Here is an 18,713-nt window from a genome sequence, read left to right on the forward strand (position 1 = left end):
ACCTCGTAACAATGGGAACAGCACCACACACTCCGACATTGGATAGAGGCCGGCAGCGGGCCCGGCCAAACTACGCGTCGCGGAGATTTCCTCGCTGCTCGACGCCAAACGACGAACTCCCAGGCTCGGAAACGGTGAAAGGACCAAGTGTACGTCGGGCGACACCGGAGCTCCTTCCCCCGAGTTCACTGCTGCTGCGTCCCGACAGCACTGCTGGTCCGTCTCCAACTGACTGCCAGACACACGATGACCCGGATATACTATCGGTCGTTCCAGAGAAGGTACGACAGTGCACTTATCGATACGCGCTGCCGCTGACTCGAAAGTAAGGCAGGAAGTTAGTGACGCCAGTAAATAGAATAAGACAACGAGGCGGCAGTACGGTGATTGAAGATGACAACCAATAAATGGCCGGAACGCGAGTCGTGCATGGCTCACAGATTTTTTATGTATAGCTAATGTTTGTGCAAGTATGTCAAAGTATATACACTGAAGACCCAAAAGTAGAGCTGGAGGGAATTTTCACCTTGAATCTTACAGGGATGTTAACAAAGCCGTAAGACTACGAGGAGGTGGAGATCTCTTCTGAACAGCACGTTGCAAGGCATCCCAGATATGCTCAGTAATGTTCATGTCTGGGGAGTCCAGTGGCCAGCGGAAGTTTTTCAACTCAGAATAGTATTTCTAGAGCCACTCTACAGCAATTATGTACTTGTGGGATGTCACATTGTCCTACTGGATTTGGCCAGGTCCGATGGTATGCACAATGGACATGAATGGGCGCAGGTGATCAGACAGGATGCTTACGTACGTGTCACCCGTGAGAATCGTATCTAGACGTATCAGGAGTACGATATCACTCCAACTGTACATTTCCCACACCGCTGCAGAGCCTCGACCTGCTTGAACAGTTCCCTGCTGTCGTGCAGGGTCCATGGATTCATTAAGTTGTCTCCATACCCGTACACGTTCAATTTGCTCGATACAATTTGAAACGAGACTTGTCCGACCGGCCAACGCGTTTGCAGTTATCAGCAGTCCAGTGACGTGTTGACGATCTTTGCGTTGTGCATGGTGTGGGACTGGACCTTCGGGTTCGAAAACCAATATATATGATGTTTCGTTGAATGGTTCGCACGCTAACACTTGTTGATGGCCCAGCATTGAAATATGCAGCAACTTGCAGAAGGGTTGCACTTCTGTCACGGTGAACGATTCTTTTCAGTCGTCCTTGGTCCCGTTCTTGCATGACCTTTTTCCGGCAGCAACGATGTCGAAGATTTGATGTTATACTTGATTCCAGATATTCACTGTGCACTCGTGAAATAGTCGTACGGGAAAATCCCCTCTTCATCGCTACCTCGAAGATGATGAGTCCCATCGCTCGTGCGCCGACTATAGCACCACGTTCAAACTCACTTAAATTTGGATAACCTGCCATTGGAGCAGCAGTAACAGATCTAACAACTAGGCCAGACACTTGTTGTCTTGTGTAGGGCGTTTCCGAACGCAGTGCCGTATTCTGCCTGTTTACATAACTCTGTATCTGAATATGTATGCGTATGCCAATACCAGTTTCTTTGCGCATCAGTGTTTATGTAAGCAGCACATCCTGCTGTTGCAGGGAAAAGAAAGAACCATCGAGAAAATGCTCCTGTCGGGGCACAAATAAGGCTTATATGCTTCGTTTTAAAAGACTGTGACAGAGAACTGATGAATCAGTTGATTCAATACTCATTCCGCCTTCCGCGTAAAACATTAAAAAGCGAACATATTCGCACTTTTTCGTGCTGCAAAAGAGTAGCAGAGGGGCAATGGCGGTTCTGTGGAGAGGAGACAGTGGCAGTTGGATAGGTAATGGTTCAAATGGCTCTAAGCACTATGAGATTTAACATCTGAGATCATCAGTCCCCTAGACTTGGAACTACTTAAACCTAACTAACCTAAGGACATCACACACATCCATGCCCGAGGCACGAGTCGAACCTGCGACCGTAGCAGCAGTGCGGTTCCGGGCTGAAGCGCCTAGAACCGCTCGGTCACAGCGGCCGGCTTCATATTTAATCAATGAGAGAAAAAACGGACATTGATTGACAGATATAGACACAACAAAGACAAGAAAACGTCACACCACTATGCAATTATACGAATGGGATTGAAATCGGTAAGTCTTATTTACATGGAGGACCAAGCAAATGATTACAGTTTCCGAAAAATTTAATGTTCTAACAAGAGAAGTAGTTTCAGAAACTGAACAAGTCAATAACGGCTTGGTCCACCTTTGGCCCGCATGTATGCAGTTATTCAGTATGTCATTGATTGTTAGAATTGTTGGATCTTCTCCTGAGGGATACCATGCCAAATTCTATCCAACTGGCTCGTTAGATTGTCTTAATTCCGAGATGGTTGTAGGATCCTGACCACAGTGATAGAAATGTTCTTACTTTGGAAAGAGATCCGGCGAAGTTGCTGGGCAAGGGGCCTGGAACCTCCCTCAGTGGAGTAGAATTGACTTCAGCGACGAGGCCCGCTTCGTACCAAGCCGCGGTGACCAGTTAGCAAGTGTCTGGAGACGCCACGGACAGCGCTGGGATACCATTCTGACTTACGGCCGCCACACGGCCCGACAACTCGGACTGATTTTCTGGGGTTCGATATCTTTTCATAACAGGACTCCTTCGGTTGTCAACCGCGGCACTCTTACGGCACGTCGACGATATTGTACGCACCACTTTGTTGCCCTCCATAGCAAATCTTCCTGGGTTTATATTCAGCAAGATAATGCCGGCCCGCACACGACGATAGTTTCTACTACTTGTCTCCATGTTTACGAAACCACAACTTGGCCAGTAAGGTCGACGGATGCCTCCCAAAATTGGAGCATTAGGAGCATTATGGGCACTGCATTCCTATCAGCTCGGCATTTTGACTATCTAACGCCAATTGGATAGAATAAGGCACGATACCCCTCACGAGAAAATCCAAGAACTCCTTGAAATCTCGTTTCGTTAGACAGAGCAGATCAGGTTGTGGAAAGGCGCCCAAATCAGTTGCTTTTAGTTGCACAAACATAAAAACTTTATCTTGGTAATATACTTAATCACACATGCCGATAAAAGAATTCAGAGACAATACGGCTGAAAGTCAGAAAACAAGCTATTAAAATTGCCTTAAGGAATACACATGGTTGATGGGTAGATCACGTAACTAATGAGGAGGTACTGCATGGAATTGGGAAGAAGAGGAATTTGTGGCACAACTTGTCTAGAAGAAGGGACTGGTTGGTAGAACATGTTCTGAGGAATCAAGGGATCACCAATTTAGTATTGGAGGGCAGCGTGGAGGGTAAATATAATAGAGGGAAATCAAGAGATGAGTACACTAAGCAGATTCAGGAGGATGTAGGGTGCAGTAGTTACTTGGAAATGAAGAAGCATCCACAGGATGGATTAGCACTGAGAGCTGCATGCAGCCAATCTCTGGACTGAAGACCACATCAACAACTTCTTTACTTTCCCACATAATCGTCATTCACATCTATACACTTGCTGTAACGCCGAACAGGCTTCTTTAGCCCTTCTGCATAGATGTCTGCCGCCTGGGAATTGAACTAGTTGTTAACGTCAGTCCCGAGTTCATTGTCGTTTTGAAATCTTTGTCCAGTTAGCCACTTTTTCAAATTGAAGAAGAGGGAATAGTCGTTTTTACACGATCGAAACTTTACGGAGGTTGATCAAAAAGTTTCCAACGAAAATCTTCGATCTTCTCCTTGGGTCTGCAGCGGTATGAGGATGTACCCTGTCGTGAAGGAGGATTATATCAGACGACAGTTTCCCGCGGCGTCGATTTTTAATCGCACTTCTCAGTTTAGTTAGCGTATCACGTTATACGTGGGCGGTAATTGTTGACCCACGGTCCACGAAATCAACCAAAAGACGCTCTCTTTCTCCCAAAAAATGATGGCAATCATTTTCAGATTGAAGAACGGACACAGATGAAACAATTTTTTTGGGTGAAATTTTATGACACCACTGTATTCATTGCAGTTATGATTATGCACTGGTGTACGATATGCACGCCTCGTCGCCCGTAATAATGTGGGAAAACTCAATATTGTCTCTAGTGATCTTAAAACTGTCGTGCACTACGTATTCTTTGCTCTTTGTACCGATCAATGAGCACTTTCGTAAACCACCAGGCGCACGTCTTGTGAAATTCCAGCTGGTGTGTTGCAGTACTTTAAATTTAGGTTCGAGCAACATCTAAGAATTCGTTAGCCAGACCACTAATTGTTAACTGCCGATCACCTCGAAGTATGGTTCACTTGTTCCACGATGTTGTCTGTCCGAGTGGTGGCCCTGCCACTCGGCTGTTTATCGTGAACGTTTGTGCGGCCCTTTTTTAATTCTCTACACAGTTTTGAAACTTGTTAGTCACGCATTATGCCAGGTTCATACGCTAGGTGTAACTTACGATGGATTATGGATTTCACCGGCTGAAGATCATTTTGCCAGTAAAAAGCTCATCAGACTGCTGATACCATAACTGGCGTGATCTTCTATTGTCTCGGCCATTGTGATCTGCACTCGCCGATATGGAAACGACTACTGAATCAAACCAACACTGCGGTAGTTTCTTAAACAATCGGTTGACAGTGATGCATGCGTGAAACGGCATTCAGGCCTTCTCTCGGTTAAATATTGGTCAGTGGATCTTAGTTCCGGAATATGCGTCGTACTAACTAGAGGAGGCCACGACATTGGAATCATAGATATCTTTCAAGCTTTGTACACATTTGCTAGGCCATTAAAACAACATAGTGTGCAAGTAGTAATGTGCACTACGCTGGCAATCCCAAGAAAATCACAAGTAAAATTTTACGCGTCTGTTACGAAACTGACGCACCTGTGCGTAGATGCTGGACGTTAGAGTTCATGGTAGGTAGGTGGTACACTTTCGAGCTTCGTAAGATGAACGTGTATGTAGCGACGGTTCGACTCTCACCAAAACTTAGTTTTCTTTATCTATTTCTTTCATCACTGGTCATATTATTTAATTTATGTGTGGTTTGAGAGGTAATATAATTTTAAAAAAACATTTGTTTGCATGAAATTTTAGTGACTTTTATGTTACTTGGCTACTTACTATTTATAATTAAATGTAGTTATTAGTACAAGCATATTTATACTTGCCGACCGCGGTGGTCTAGCGGTTCTAGGCGCTCAGTCAGGAACCGCGCGACTGCCACGACCGCAGGTTCGAATCCTGCCTCGGGCATGGATGTGTGTGATGTCCTTAGGTTAGTTAGGTTTAAGTAGTTCTAAGTTCTAGGGGACTTATGACCACAGATGTTGAGTCCCATAGTGCTCAGAGCCATTTGAACCATATTTATAATTATGGACAAGTAAATGGAGAAACGCATAGAGTTTTCCTGAAAATCTATACCGGTCGCGATTTGGGAAATCTCTTAGACTAAAAATAAATGTCGTGTGAATAGGGCCACCCGTCAGGTAGACCGTTCGCCAGGTGCAACTCTTTCGATTTGACGCCACTTCGGTGTCTTGCGCGGCGATGGGGATGAAGTGATTATGATTACGACAACACAACACCCAGTCCCTGAGTGGCGAAAATCTCCGACCCAGCCGGGAAACGAACCCGGGCCTTAGGATTGACATACTGTCGCGCTGACCAGACAGCTACCGGGGGCGGACATCTCTTGAACTGAAATCTGGTACAGTCACAGAAACTACTTTGGACTTCGACACTTTGAGCTGCAGACACAGACGCAGGCCTCATTTGGCAGTTAACCTGCTTAGCGGTGAGACGTTGCTAATGTAGGAAGAACGAGTAGCGTAGGTGCAGATTATTTGAATATCGCAGAAATTACACTTGCACAAAAAAATAAAGGTTTGAGGGGGAGTCGAACAGTCGTCTCATACACGATTGTATTCCGAAACTATAAGGCTAACCACTCGACCACCAGGAACTTTAACTCTTTTTTGAAATTTCGTAGTTTTGGGTGGAGGTCTTGGGGACCACGTCACTAAGAAAATATAATTCTTACAGCCGTCCTTATGATCTTATGTACAAGGGCAGTTCAATAAGTAATGCAACACATTTTTTTTCTGAAACACGGGTTGTTTTATTCAGCATTGAAATACACCAGGTTATTCCCCAATCTTTTAGCTACACAACACTATTTTTCAACGTAATCTCCATTCAATGCTACGGCCTTACGCCACCTTGAAATGAGGGCCTGTATGCCTGCACGGTACCATTCCACTGGTCGATGTCGGAGCCAACGTCGTACTGCATCAATAACTTCTTCATCATCCGCGTAGTGCCTCCCACGCATTGCGTCCTTCATTGGGCCAAACATATGGAAATCCGACGGTGCGAGATCGGGGCTGTAGGGTGCATGAGGAAGAACAGTCCACTGAAGTTTTGTGAGCTCCTCTCGGGTGCCAAGACTTGTGTGAGGTCTTGCGTTGTCATGAAGAAGGAGAAGTTCGTTCAGATTTTTGTGCCTACGAACACGCTGAAGTCGTGTCTTCAATTTCTGAAGAGTAGCACAATACACTTCAGAGTTGATCGTTTGACCATGGGGAAGGACATCGAACAGAATAACCCCTTCAGCGTCCCAGAAGACTGTAACCATGACTTTACCGGCTGAGGGTATGGCTTTAAACTTTTTCTTGGTAGGGGAGTGGGTGTGGCGCCACTCCATTGATTGCCGTTTTGTTTCAGGTTCGAAGTGATGAACCCATGTTTCATCGCCTGTAACAATCTTTGACAAGAAATTGTCACCCTCAGCCACATGACGAGCAAGCAGTTCCGCACAGATGGTTCTCCTTTGCTCTTTATGGTGTTCGGTTAGACAACGAGGGACCCAGCGGGAACAAACCTTTGAATATCCCAACTGGTGAACAATTGTGATAGCACTACCAACAGAGATGTCAAGTTGAGCACTGAGTTGTTTGATGGTGATCCGTCGATCATCTCGAACGAGTGTGTTCGCACGCTCCGCCATTGCAGGAGTCACAGCTGTGCACGGCCGGCCCGCACGCGGGAGATCAGACAGTCTTGCTTGACCTTGCGGCGATGATGACACACGCTTTGCCCAACGACTCACCGTGCTTTTGTCCACTGCCAGATCACCGTAGACATTCTGCAAGCGCCTATGAATATCTGAGATGCCCTGGTTTTCCGCCAAAAGAAACTCGATCACTGCCCGTTGTTTGCAACGCACATCCGTTAAAGACGCCATTTTAACAGCTCCGTACAGCGCTGCCACCTGTCGGAAGTCAATGAAACTATAAGAGACGAAGCGGGAATGTTTGATAATATTCCACAAGAAATTTCCGGTTTTTTCAACCAAAATTGGCCGAGAAAAAAAATGTGTTGCATTACTTATTGAACTGCCCTCGTATTCTGTAGGTACCAGTTACGGCGCTTCAATATGCTTCTTCAGTCCTTAGTTGACGCTGAAGGGGTCCTAGCCGGCCGGTGTGGCCGAGCGGTTCTAGGCGCTTCAGTTTGGAACCACGCGGCAGCTACGGTCACAGGTTCGAATCCTGTCTCGTGCATGGATGTGTGTGATGTCCTTAGGTTAGTTAGGTTTAAGTAGTTCTAAGTTCTAGGGGACTGATGACCTCAGAAGTCAAGTCTCATGCTGCTAAGGGCCATTTGAACCATTTTTTGAAGGTTTTATGCATCAATTATGCCCTGAAGATGGTGCATTGAAGCACCGAAACTGGTAATCACACAAAACATAAGATCATAAAGACAGCTGTTGGCCTTTCATTCTCTTACAACAGCAACTCTACCGTTCGAAACCTATGCACAGATACATCAGTTACATAAAAGACGCGTAAAACTTTTCTTGCGATTTTCTCGGAACTCCCAGAGTAGTGAATCTTACTACTTGCACATTATGTTGCTTAAATGGTGTACTAACGGTGTACAAAGTTTGAAGTAAATCCATTTTGCCAATGCCGTGACCTGTCCTTGTAAGTTAAAATTCACTCTTAGCTGTTATCATATATAGAACGCACACTTGTTCAATCACGTGTATGTTTTCGAAACAGCCCGCTACGTGTAACGCTCTAGGAATGAATGAGCAGCAGTGCGACGGTAATAGGACTGTGACTCACGTCGACGTTGACGCCCGGCAGCGCGAAGACCCTGGTGGGCGGGCTCTCCTTGGGCACGTATCGGTAGAACTCCTGGTCGCCGCGGTACCACTTGATGGAGTAGAGCGCCGCCTGCTCGAGGTCGTAGTCGCAGAGGAGGCGCACCCGCGACCCGGCGCGAACGGCCTCGGGCACCCACAGCTTGACGCCGCGTAGCGCCAGGCAGCCGCCACCTGCAACACACACACACCGGCGCGTGCTGAAACTCCGTTTCGGCAGCGTGCGCGAGTTCATATACCGTACAGCGGAAAGGTAGCGCTACTTTGGTGCGTTGCATGGGGCTTCCCACGCTATGCAACAGGAGAGGCTTCACATGGTTACAGCAGACACAGATGGATGTTGTACTGGACGTACTAGAAAGGTGGCAAATAGCAGCCCGCTGGTAAGGAAAGCATAAGCATCTATGCTGCTACTGAAAGACAAGTCACTGTCTAGAGTTGTCACAAAAATATCGAAAACTTCTTGACAAATTTACTTCCAATTTTTACGCGATAATCTAATAAACGTTTGGACAGACACAGGCTGCACATTGCTTTAGTGTTTACAGTATACAAACAGTGTGAACAATAGTAAAATCGACAAACAGCAATTACGGATTCCTCACTGGAAATGGAGGAAAAAAGGTCATATAAACATTTTTCCATAAATGAACAGTATGCGTGCAACAACAACAAATTGTGTCGGAACACGGTATATAAACAGGGTGAACATTAATAAAACAGACAACCAGCAGGGACGGACGTATATAAACAGGGTGAACATTAATAAAACAGACAAACTGCAGGGACGGACTCCTCACTGGAAATGGAGGAAAACGTCACAATACATGTTCAGACTGGCCTCCATGGCATTGTAACTGATAGTGATAGTGGCGGTTGTCATGCAGGATACACATAGTCATACCTTGGCTTACACTACGGTGGCAGGCCACTTGCCTGGAGCTTGCGCTATGGTTCGTCTCAGTGTCTTGGAGAATCCGGTTCTCCAGATCTGGTGTAAGCACAGTCCGACGCCTCCCTCCACGTTTGTCTGTCTGGAAAAACCCATGACCCATAACCCATGACCAAGGTTTGAATTATTGTGTGATATGGTCGGTGTCTGTGCGGGTATTTGTTTTGGTTTAGCCATGCTGCCTCTCGACTCTCTCCATCTGCTTGCTGGAGGTAATTGAATCCATGTGTGCTGTAGGGCTGTCCACAAATCCCTAAAAGTACGAGTTGGTGAAGATCTCTTCTCCCAGATAAGCCCAATCATGTTCATGTTTAATGAGTCTGGTGGCCAATGGAAGTGTTTATACTGAGAAGAATGGTCCTGGAGCCACTCTGTCCAAGTCCGGCGGTATGCACAACGAACATGAATGGATACAGGTGATCAGACAACATGCTTACGTACGTGTCACCTGTCAGAGTAGTATATAGTCGTATCAGGGGTCCGATATCACACCAACTGCACACGACCCGCTCCATTACAGAGCCTCCATCAGGTTGAAGAGTCCCATGGTGATCCGCAGAGTCCATGGATTCACGAGGTTGTCTCCATACCCGTACACCTCCATCCGTTCGATACAATTTGAAACGAGACTCGTCCGACCAGGCATCATTTTTCCGGTTGGCAACAGTCCAATGATGGTGTTGACAGGCACAGGCGAGGCGTAAAGCTTTGTGTCGTGCAGTTATCTAGGGTACACGAGTGGGTCTTCGGCTCCGAAAGCCCATATCTGTGATGTTTCGTTGAATGGCTCTCACTATGACACTTGTTGATGACGCAGCATTGAAATCTGCAGCAATTTTCGGAAGCGTTGGACTCCTGTCACGTTCAACGATTCTCTTCAGTCGTCGTTGGTCTCGTTCCTGAAGGATCTTTTCCCAGCCGCAGCGATGTCGGAAATTTGACGTTTTACCGGATTCCTCGTATTCAATGTGCACTCGTGAAATGGTCGTGCGGGAAAATGTTCACTTCATTGCTACATCGGAGATGCTGTGTCCCAACGTTCGTGTTCCGACTGTAACACCACATTCAAACTCCCTTAAATGTTTATAACCTGCCATTGCAGCAACAGTAACCGATCTAACAACTGTCTTTTATGCGACATTTGTCTTATACAGGCTTTGCCGATGGCAGTGGCGTGTTCTGCCTGTTTACATGTCTCTGTATTTGAATACACATCCGTTGGTATGGATGCGTATTCAAATACAGAGACATGTAAACAGGCAGAATACGCCACTGCCATCGGCAATGTGTGTGTGTGTGTGTGTGTGTGAATAAAGGGGAAAGAATGTTAGCAAAATCTCGAAATGTTCTTGAGTCATGCCGATGCTTGTAATGGCCTTGCTTTTCGGTAGACCTAGACAGCTCACGAACAATACTTTCCTCAGATGTATTTCTGAAGACTCTCCATCGATGTTTTGGCATATTGAGGTGTCCGGTATTCTGCTGGATATGAGCGTCATCCTTGCACGACATTTCGACAACGTAACTCATTATGATCATCAGATTCAACCTCAGATTGCCCGTCCAGAATCTTTTCCTTTCAATTGCATTCTCGTTCCGGAGTGGGAAGTGTGGGTCGTTTGAAGGCCTCTTAACTATAGTTTTTGCTGTAGGTTTTAACAAGGTTCATTTTTATAGCATTAATTTCCCCTCCCCTGCAATAATGAATTTTCGTTTTGCAATAAATTTTACAACTACGTAATACATTTAACTAAGATTTGTGACCAAATACCTTCCAAACTGTATCGATGTCGTTCGTTGAGGCCTGGCACAAAGTCTGCTTTCGAAAATATCCCAAAGGTGTTCTATAGGATTCAGGTCAGGACTTTGTGCAGGCCAGGCCATTACAGGGATGTTATTGTCGTGTAAAGACTCCGCCACAGGCCGTGCTTTATGAACAGGTGTTCGATCGTGTTGAAAGACGTAGTCACCATCCGCGAATTGATCTTCAACAGTGGGAAGCAAGAAGGTGCTTAAAACATCAATGTAGGCCCATGCTGTGATAGTGCCACGGAAAACAAGAAGGGGAGCAAACCTCCTTCACTAAAAACACAACCACGCCATAACACCATCACCTCTGAATTTTACTGTTGGCACTACACACGCTGGCAGATGACTGTCACCGGGCATTCACCACTCCTACACCTTAACATCGGATCGCCACATTTTCTACCGTGATTCGTCACTCCACACTAAGTTTTTCCACTGTTCAGTCGTCGCATGTTTACGCTCCTTGCACCAAGCGAGGCGTCGTTGGGCATTTACCGGCGTGATGTGTGGCTTATGATAAGGCACTCGACCATCAAATCCTAGTTTCCTCACCTCCTGCCTGACTGTCATAGTACTTTCTGTGGATCCTGACGCAGTTTGCCACTCTTGTGTGATGGTCTGGATAGAGGTCTGCCTATTACACATTACGACCCTCTGCAACTGTCGTCTGTTTCTGTCAGTCAACAGAGGAGGTCGCCCTGTACGGTTTTGTGTTGTACGTGTCCGTTCACGTTTGCACTTCACTATCACATCGGAAACAGTGGACCTAGAGATGTTTAGGAGTGTGGAAATCTCGCGCAAAGATGTATGACACACGTGATACCCAGTTACCTGACCACGCTCGAAGTCAGTGAGTTTCGCGGAGCACTCCATTCTCTCACGATGTCTTATGACTACCGATGTCGCTGATATAGAGTACCTGGCAGTAGGTGGCAGTAGAATGCACCTAATATGAAAAACGTATACTTTTGGGGTGTCCGAATACTTTTGATCTAAAAGTGTATTTATGTGCATAAATAAAAAATACGTTATTTGCCATTTTATTTCAAATACTTCAACGTTTTTTACAGATGTACGCAATACAGTCTTTAATTTATGCAGTATATAAATGTACAAATATAATATAAAAACCGGAAATGTTGCTATCACAAATCTCCTATAGTTGTAGGCCGATCATCTTGAGACTTTTGAAAGCTAGTTTGATGATTCTTTAATTGGACATACATTGATTTTTATCTTTTTAGACAGTAACGTACAGGATAATTGTGAAAGAATGTAAGTGGTATGCTGTACTGTGATGTGAAAATCTGTAGTTTCGTTTCGTTTAGAGCAGTCTGTTTTAGCTACAACAGAGGAATCATTATACTACTATAGATTCTGAAACGTCCGAAACTTTGTAAGCCTTCTGATCAATGTTACGCTAAATACTCTCACTGGAGCTATTAACCTCAGAGATGCAATAGGAGAGATCTCTTACACCTCGCATACAATGATGTCAACTGATTTACTCACTTATCTGTAGTGTCTTCTATTTCCAAAGAAGGAATCGTCGGCAGTAACAGTAAACAACACTTAGGGTCAGAGAGGGAGTGGGAGGAAATGGACGTTGAGAGGCGAAAGAAGGAGACAGATAGAGAGAGGGTGGGTACAAGGAAGTGGAGAGAGGTATTGGGTGGGGGAGCTGGACAGAGGGAGGGGAAGGAGGTGATCGGCAGAGAGAGAAGATCTGTAGAGAGCAGATGGTAAGTGCATATTTAGCAGTTGCGAAGCATTGGTGGGTTCACTAGTTACTAAAACTATCAAATTAATCTAGAGGTATTTAACTTTATAAGTGTCTCTCTGAAGTCCGAAGAACTGCCGTGGTGGAAAGGGAATCACTGTTAATGAAGTATTCGTGTTTTCGTTGAGATGTGCGATTGATGAAACCATGCTAACACAAGGTATGATCTTCAGTTCATGATACGACGTTTATATAAGGAATATGACAAATGGAGACCACAGATGAACCTGTTGAAAGCTGCAATACAAATGTTTTATTTTTTTCCTGTTCTACTTTTAAGTGGTAAAACACACTCTCAAAGATAATTTGGTATCTTACATACAGAGGGAATGTCGATGGAAACATCAAACATAGAAAGTATGTTTCCATAAAAGTTGAAACATAATTGAAATTCTTGTAAACTGTTTATGGTAGTTTTGTAATAATTTGGAATTTTGCAAATTACCCGTTGTTGTTGTTGTTGTGGTCTTCAGTCCTGAGACTGGTTTGATGCAGCTCTCCATGCAACCCTATCCTGTGCAACTTTCTTCATCTCCCAGTACCTACTGCAACCTACATCCTTCTGAATCTGCTTAGTGTATTCATCTCTTGGTCTCCCTCTACGATTTTTACCCTCCACGCAGCCCTCCAATGCTAAATGTGTGATCCCTTGATGCCTCAGAACATGTCCTACCAACTGGTCCCTTCTTCTCGTCAAGTTGTGCCATAAACTCCTCTTCTCCCCAATTCTATTCAATACCTCCTCATTAGTTATGAGATCTACCCATCTAATCTTCATCATTCTTCTGTAGCACCACATTTCGAAAGCTTCTATTCTCCTCCTGTCCGAACTATTTATCGTCCATGTTTCACTTCCATACATGGCTACACTCCATACAAATACTTTCAGAAACGACTTCCTGACACTTAAATCTATACTCGATGTTAACAAATTTCTCTTCTTCAGAAACGCTTTCTTTGCCATTGCCAGTCTACATTTAATATCCTCTCTACTTCGACCATCATAAGTTATTTTGCTCCCCAAATAGCAAAACTCCGTTACTACTTTAAGTGTCTCATTTCCTAATCTAATTCCCCGACTTAATTCGACTGCATTCCATTATCCTCGTTTTGCTTCTGTTGATGTTCATCATACATCCTCCTTTCAAGACACTGTCCATTCCGTTCAATTGCTCTTCCAAGTCTTTTGCTGTCTCTGACAGAATTACAATGTCATCGGCGAACCTCAATGTTTTTATTTCCTTTCCATGGATTTTAATACCTACTCTTTTGTTTCCTTTACTGCTTGTTCAATATACAGATTGAATAATATTGGGGAGAGGCTACAACCCTGTCTCACTCCCTTCCCAACCACTGCTTCCCTTTCATGCCCCTCGACTCTTATAACTGCCATCTGGTTCCTGTACAAATTGTAAATAGCCTTTCGCTCCCTGTATTTTACCCCTGCCACCTTTAGAATTTGGAAGAGAGTACTCCAGTCAACATTGTCAAAAGCTTTCTCTAAGTCTACAAATGCTAGAAACGTAGATTTGCCTTTCCTTAATCTTTCTCTAAGATAAGTATTAGGGTCAGTATTGCCTCACGTGTTCCAATATTTCTACGGAATCGAAACTGATCTTCCCCTATGTCGGCTTCCACCAGTTTTTCCATTCGTCTGTAAAGAATTCATGTTAGTATTTTCCAGCTGTGACTTGTTAAACTTATAGTTCGGTAATTTTCACATCTGTCAACACCTGCTTTCTTTGGGATTGGAATTATTATATTCTTCTTGAAGTCTGAGGGTATCCGCCTGTCTCATACACTTTGCTCACCAGATGGTAGAGTTTTGTCAGGACTGGCTCTCGCAAGGTTGTCAGTAGTTCTAATGGAATGTTTTCTACTCCCGGGGCCTTGTTTCGACTCAGGTCTTTCATTGCGCTGTCAAACTCTTCACGCAGTATCGTATCTCCCTTTTCATCTTTTCTACATTCCCTTCCATTTCTATAATACTGACCTTCTTTTATGATTCTTGAACCAAGTGTTAGCCATGATTAAATTATGCTCTGTGCAAAATTCTACCAGACGGCTTCCTCTTTCATTTCTTAGCCCCAATCCATATTCACCTACTTTGTTTCCTTCTCTCCCTTTTCCTACACTCGAATTCCAGTCACCCATGACTATTAAATTTTCGTCTCCCTTCACTATCTGAATAATTTCTTTTATCTCATCACACATTTCATCAATTTCTCCATCATCTGCAGAGATAGTTGTTAGGCGTGGTAACGTGGGCTTCGTGTCTATCTTGGCCACAATAATGCGTTCACTATGCTGTTTGTAGTAGCTTACCCGCACGCCAATTATTTTATTCATTATTAAACATACTCCTGCATTACCTCTATTTCATTTTGTATTTTTAACCCTGTATTCAACTAACCAAAAGTCTTGTTCCTCCTGCCACCGAACTTCACTAATTCCCACTATATCTAACTTTAACCTATCCATTTCCCTTTTTAAATTTTTTAACCTACCTGCTCGATTAAGGTATCTGACATTCCACACTCCGATCCGTAGAATGCCAGTTTTCTTTCTCCTGACAACAACGACCTCTTCAGTAGTCCCCGCTCGGAGATCCGAATGGGGGACTATTTTACCTCCGGAATATTTTACCCAAGAGGACGCCGTCATCATTGAACCATACAGTAAAGCTGCATGCCCTCGGGAAAAATTACGGCTGTGGTTTCCCCTTGCTTACAGCCGTTCGCAGTACCAGCACAGCAAGGCCGTTTTGGTTAGTGTTACAAGGCCAGATCAGTCAATCATCCAGACTGTTGCTGCTGCAACTACTGAAAAGGCTGCTGCCCCTCTTCAGGAACCACACGTTTGTCTGGCCTCTCAACAGATACCCCTCCGTTGTGGTTGCACCTACGGTACGGCCATCTGTATCGCTGAGGCACGCAAATTACCCAACATCCATTAATTAATTTTGAAAAGTGGAAAATTTAGTTATAAAATAAATTAAAGAAGCTTTCAAGCCACTTCCATCCATTTGTAACAGAGCTGGATTTCGATATACTGTTTATTGAAGATACACTATACACTTTATGTTGTAACAGTATTTCCAACACACCCAATGAAGATATTTCTTGTTTTACTTAGTTTTGTTTCATATTTAAATTGTTATTCTAAAGTTGAATCGGTGTTTTTTTTGTTTTTCAGTTTATTATAACACATACATACAGTTTGTTTACTGAAAATTACAATTTACTTATTACTCAAATACAGTATCATTACAATAATGATAATCTGTTAAGAAATCCTTAAAACCTAACTTGTTTACATCAATTGCATAAAGTGAAAAAAAATTCTTCACATAATACAAGACATACAAGTCTATGTAAAATCAAATTTAGCAGGATTCTCAAATTGTGACAGGCGCTTCTCTAAGTATCCGGATTTGTACTAGGCATATTTCAGTATGTTGAATGACATCGGCAATGAGAACAAATTATGTGACTGCTGCTTCATTCTGTTTATTCCCAGATGGAGGCTGACTTCATGGCCTTTCGACAGAACTAGATCTGAAAATCTTCTCACGAAGTTCTTCCAACATCAAATGTCATATATGTCTAGCTACTGTGACTGTTCCATCAGACCTTCTGGGATCATAAGGTGTAAAAATTCCCTGCCCTCAGCTATGATGCTCAAAATATTTCTTTCACACTGACTACCTCAGAATCTAACAATAATATAGATTTTCCTCGATCACTGGGCTAGAAATATCGTTATACGTGCTCAGGAGATTCTCTAACTTTTAGTCCAACCTCCCCATCCTTTCTTCTAAAACTATGATCAGGGGTGGTCAGTGTCAGAAACCAATTTTGAGCATTGTACATGAGGACAAGGAACTTGTCCATCTGGTGATCTCAAAACCCAACAGAACATGTACAGACCTTGGATGCAAATGGCTTTCGATGCTGGAAGAAGTTTGTGACATGATTTTCAAAATTAGTTCTTGTGAATGGTTATGATATTAATCTCCACTTCCAAATGAACATAATCAAGCTGCAGCCACTAATACATAATCAACTCTCTGCAACAATAATTTCCAATATACTGAAATATATCTGTAAAATTGGGGTATATAGAGAATCTCCCACAGCAGTGTGAAATCCTGCCAAATTTTGTATTGTGTCATCCGGCGCTTATATTGTCTGAGGAAATTTAGTTCATTCAGTGTTTTAAGCATTTCCTTACAGATAATCATTGTTGTAATGAACTTCTCTAATAATAATAATGAGTTACTGATTATTGTCAGCTATTGACATAAGTATAAATGAAATGGTAAGTATAGAAGAAGAAGAAAAACATGAATTTAAAATATAAAATAACCATTCAAAACATAAAACAGAAATAAGTACATCAAGCAATTCTAAAAGTTGAATGATTTGATGTTTTAATTACGTTTGCTGAAAATACTGTGACAGCACACAGCGCACAATTAATTTTCCAAAAATCACACTTTTAAAACAAACTTCACTACAGTTGAATGAAAGCTTCTTTAATCCATATTGTAACAGAAGTATTCATATTTCCCAATTCATTAATTGAGTGTCTGTGGGGGGGATGGGTTACTTTGCTAAATTTCGAACTATTACCAAAGGTGGTTATAGAGTTTTCCATAATTTCAATAACAATTCAGCATTTATAGAAAACATTTTTCTTTACATATCATGGTCTTGAAGATATTCCCTCTGAACCTAATATTCCAATTTGCCTTTTGGGGCGTGTTTTACCCCTTAGAAGGGGAATGTTTTACCCCATAGAAGAGTAACTGGGTAAAAATTAAAAAGTACGTATTGCATTATTCAGACCTCTTACATACCCAATACAACTGTTGAGTCCCATTGCAATACCGTTCTCAACGACATTCGTTACAAATGCATAGCAAAAAAACAGCGAATCTAGCTCATTCGCTCATAGATCCTCTGATTGACTGGTTGGTAGCTAACGTGCCAGTCGAAACAATCTCTGCAGTCACAGAGAAAGAGAGGATTTATGCTGTTTGTTGAATCTATAGAATATCAAACTGCGGCAAAGACTGTTGACTTTCACAGAGGAAGTCTGTTCAAGAGAAATGGAATTCGTCTCTGTGCAGATTGATGTTTTCTGTGACCTCAATACATCAAGTAGTTTGATTCAAAAGGCAATAGTCAATTTATCCCCTTATTATCTCTGTGCTGATCACTTATTAATCATGTTTTTTTTTTGTACATTCTATTGACTCTACTTACATAATCGTGCGGTCAGACATCCATTACAGCTGTTTCAGAAGTACTTCATTACACTATATAATACTGCCATGAAATCCATTATTTCGTAGGAGATGAAAAGTTGTTTTCCTTAGATAAGAAGAGCTATCACTTTTCATATCACAGAGTTTCTTAACTTTTGTGTCATTAAAAAATAAGTTGCTCCGAATATATAACGTCTGTATATTTCGCATGTATCTATGTAGTATCATGTCTTTAGTAAAATGTTATACATAGCCACTGCAGCAATAATAATCGTTTTACAGCATGTTTTAGTATTTTTAGCGACAATGTACTGTGTTTTAGCAAATGTGCGTATTTCGAGATCATCTCTGTCTTATTGCACAACAAAGAAAAACAAAGCATTGCTGCCCGTTACGTACCAGAGTTTATAGTTATTTAAGCATAACGAGCAGCTGTTCTACATACGTTAAGCTTTTAAGCTGATTTGAGTACATAATGATCATACAGGGAATCTTTGGTGATAACTTATTTTTCTGTTGTACAGAGTGTCCAGAGGAGCAGTTGGGAACACTAAACATTCCTCTACTTGTTTACTCTGAAATAGTTCCCTAAGTGCCATGAGGTCTGGCTACTTTATGTTGAATTTGTATATTTAGTTTCATGCTGAGTTAAAGGCTCTAAGTCTTACTTGAACATTTCAGTTGCTTCTAGCTTTCAAAACTCCTTTGC

The 18,713-nt window shown here is 43.0% G+C and overlaps 1 protein-coding gene across 2 annotated transcripts in view; it reads right to left on the reverse strand.

Annotated features, from left to right (window-relative positions):
- LOC126262718 (uncharacterized) overlaps positions 1-18,713 on the reverse strand; it is an 860,056-nt gene that overhangs the window by 449,041 nt on the left and 392,302 nt on the right. For both annotated transcript variants that reach the window (XM_049959507.1, XM_049959506.1), the window contains exon 2: positions 8,154-8,365. In XM_049959507.1, the coding sequence (XP_049815464.1) occupies positions 8,154-8,365 (212 nt within the window). The remainder of the gene's footprint in view (positions 1-8,153; positions 8,366-18,713) is intronic.

Source organism: Schistocerca nitens, chromosome 6 (genome assembly GCF_023898315.1).
Source record: "Schistocerca nitens isolate TAMUIC-IGC-003100 chromosome 6, iqSchNite1.1, whole genome shotgun sequence".
NCBI lineage: Eukaryota > Metazoa > Arthropoda > Insecta > Orthoptera > Acrididae > Schistocerca > Schistocerca nitens.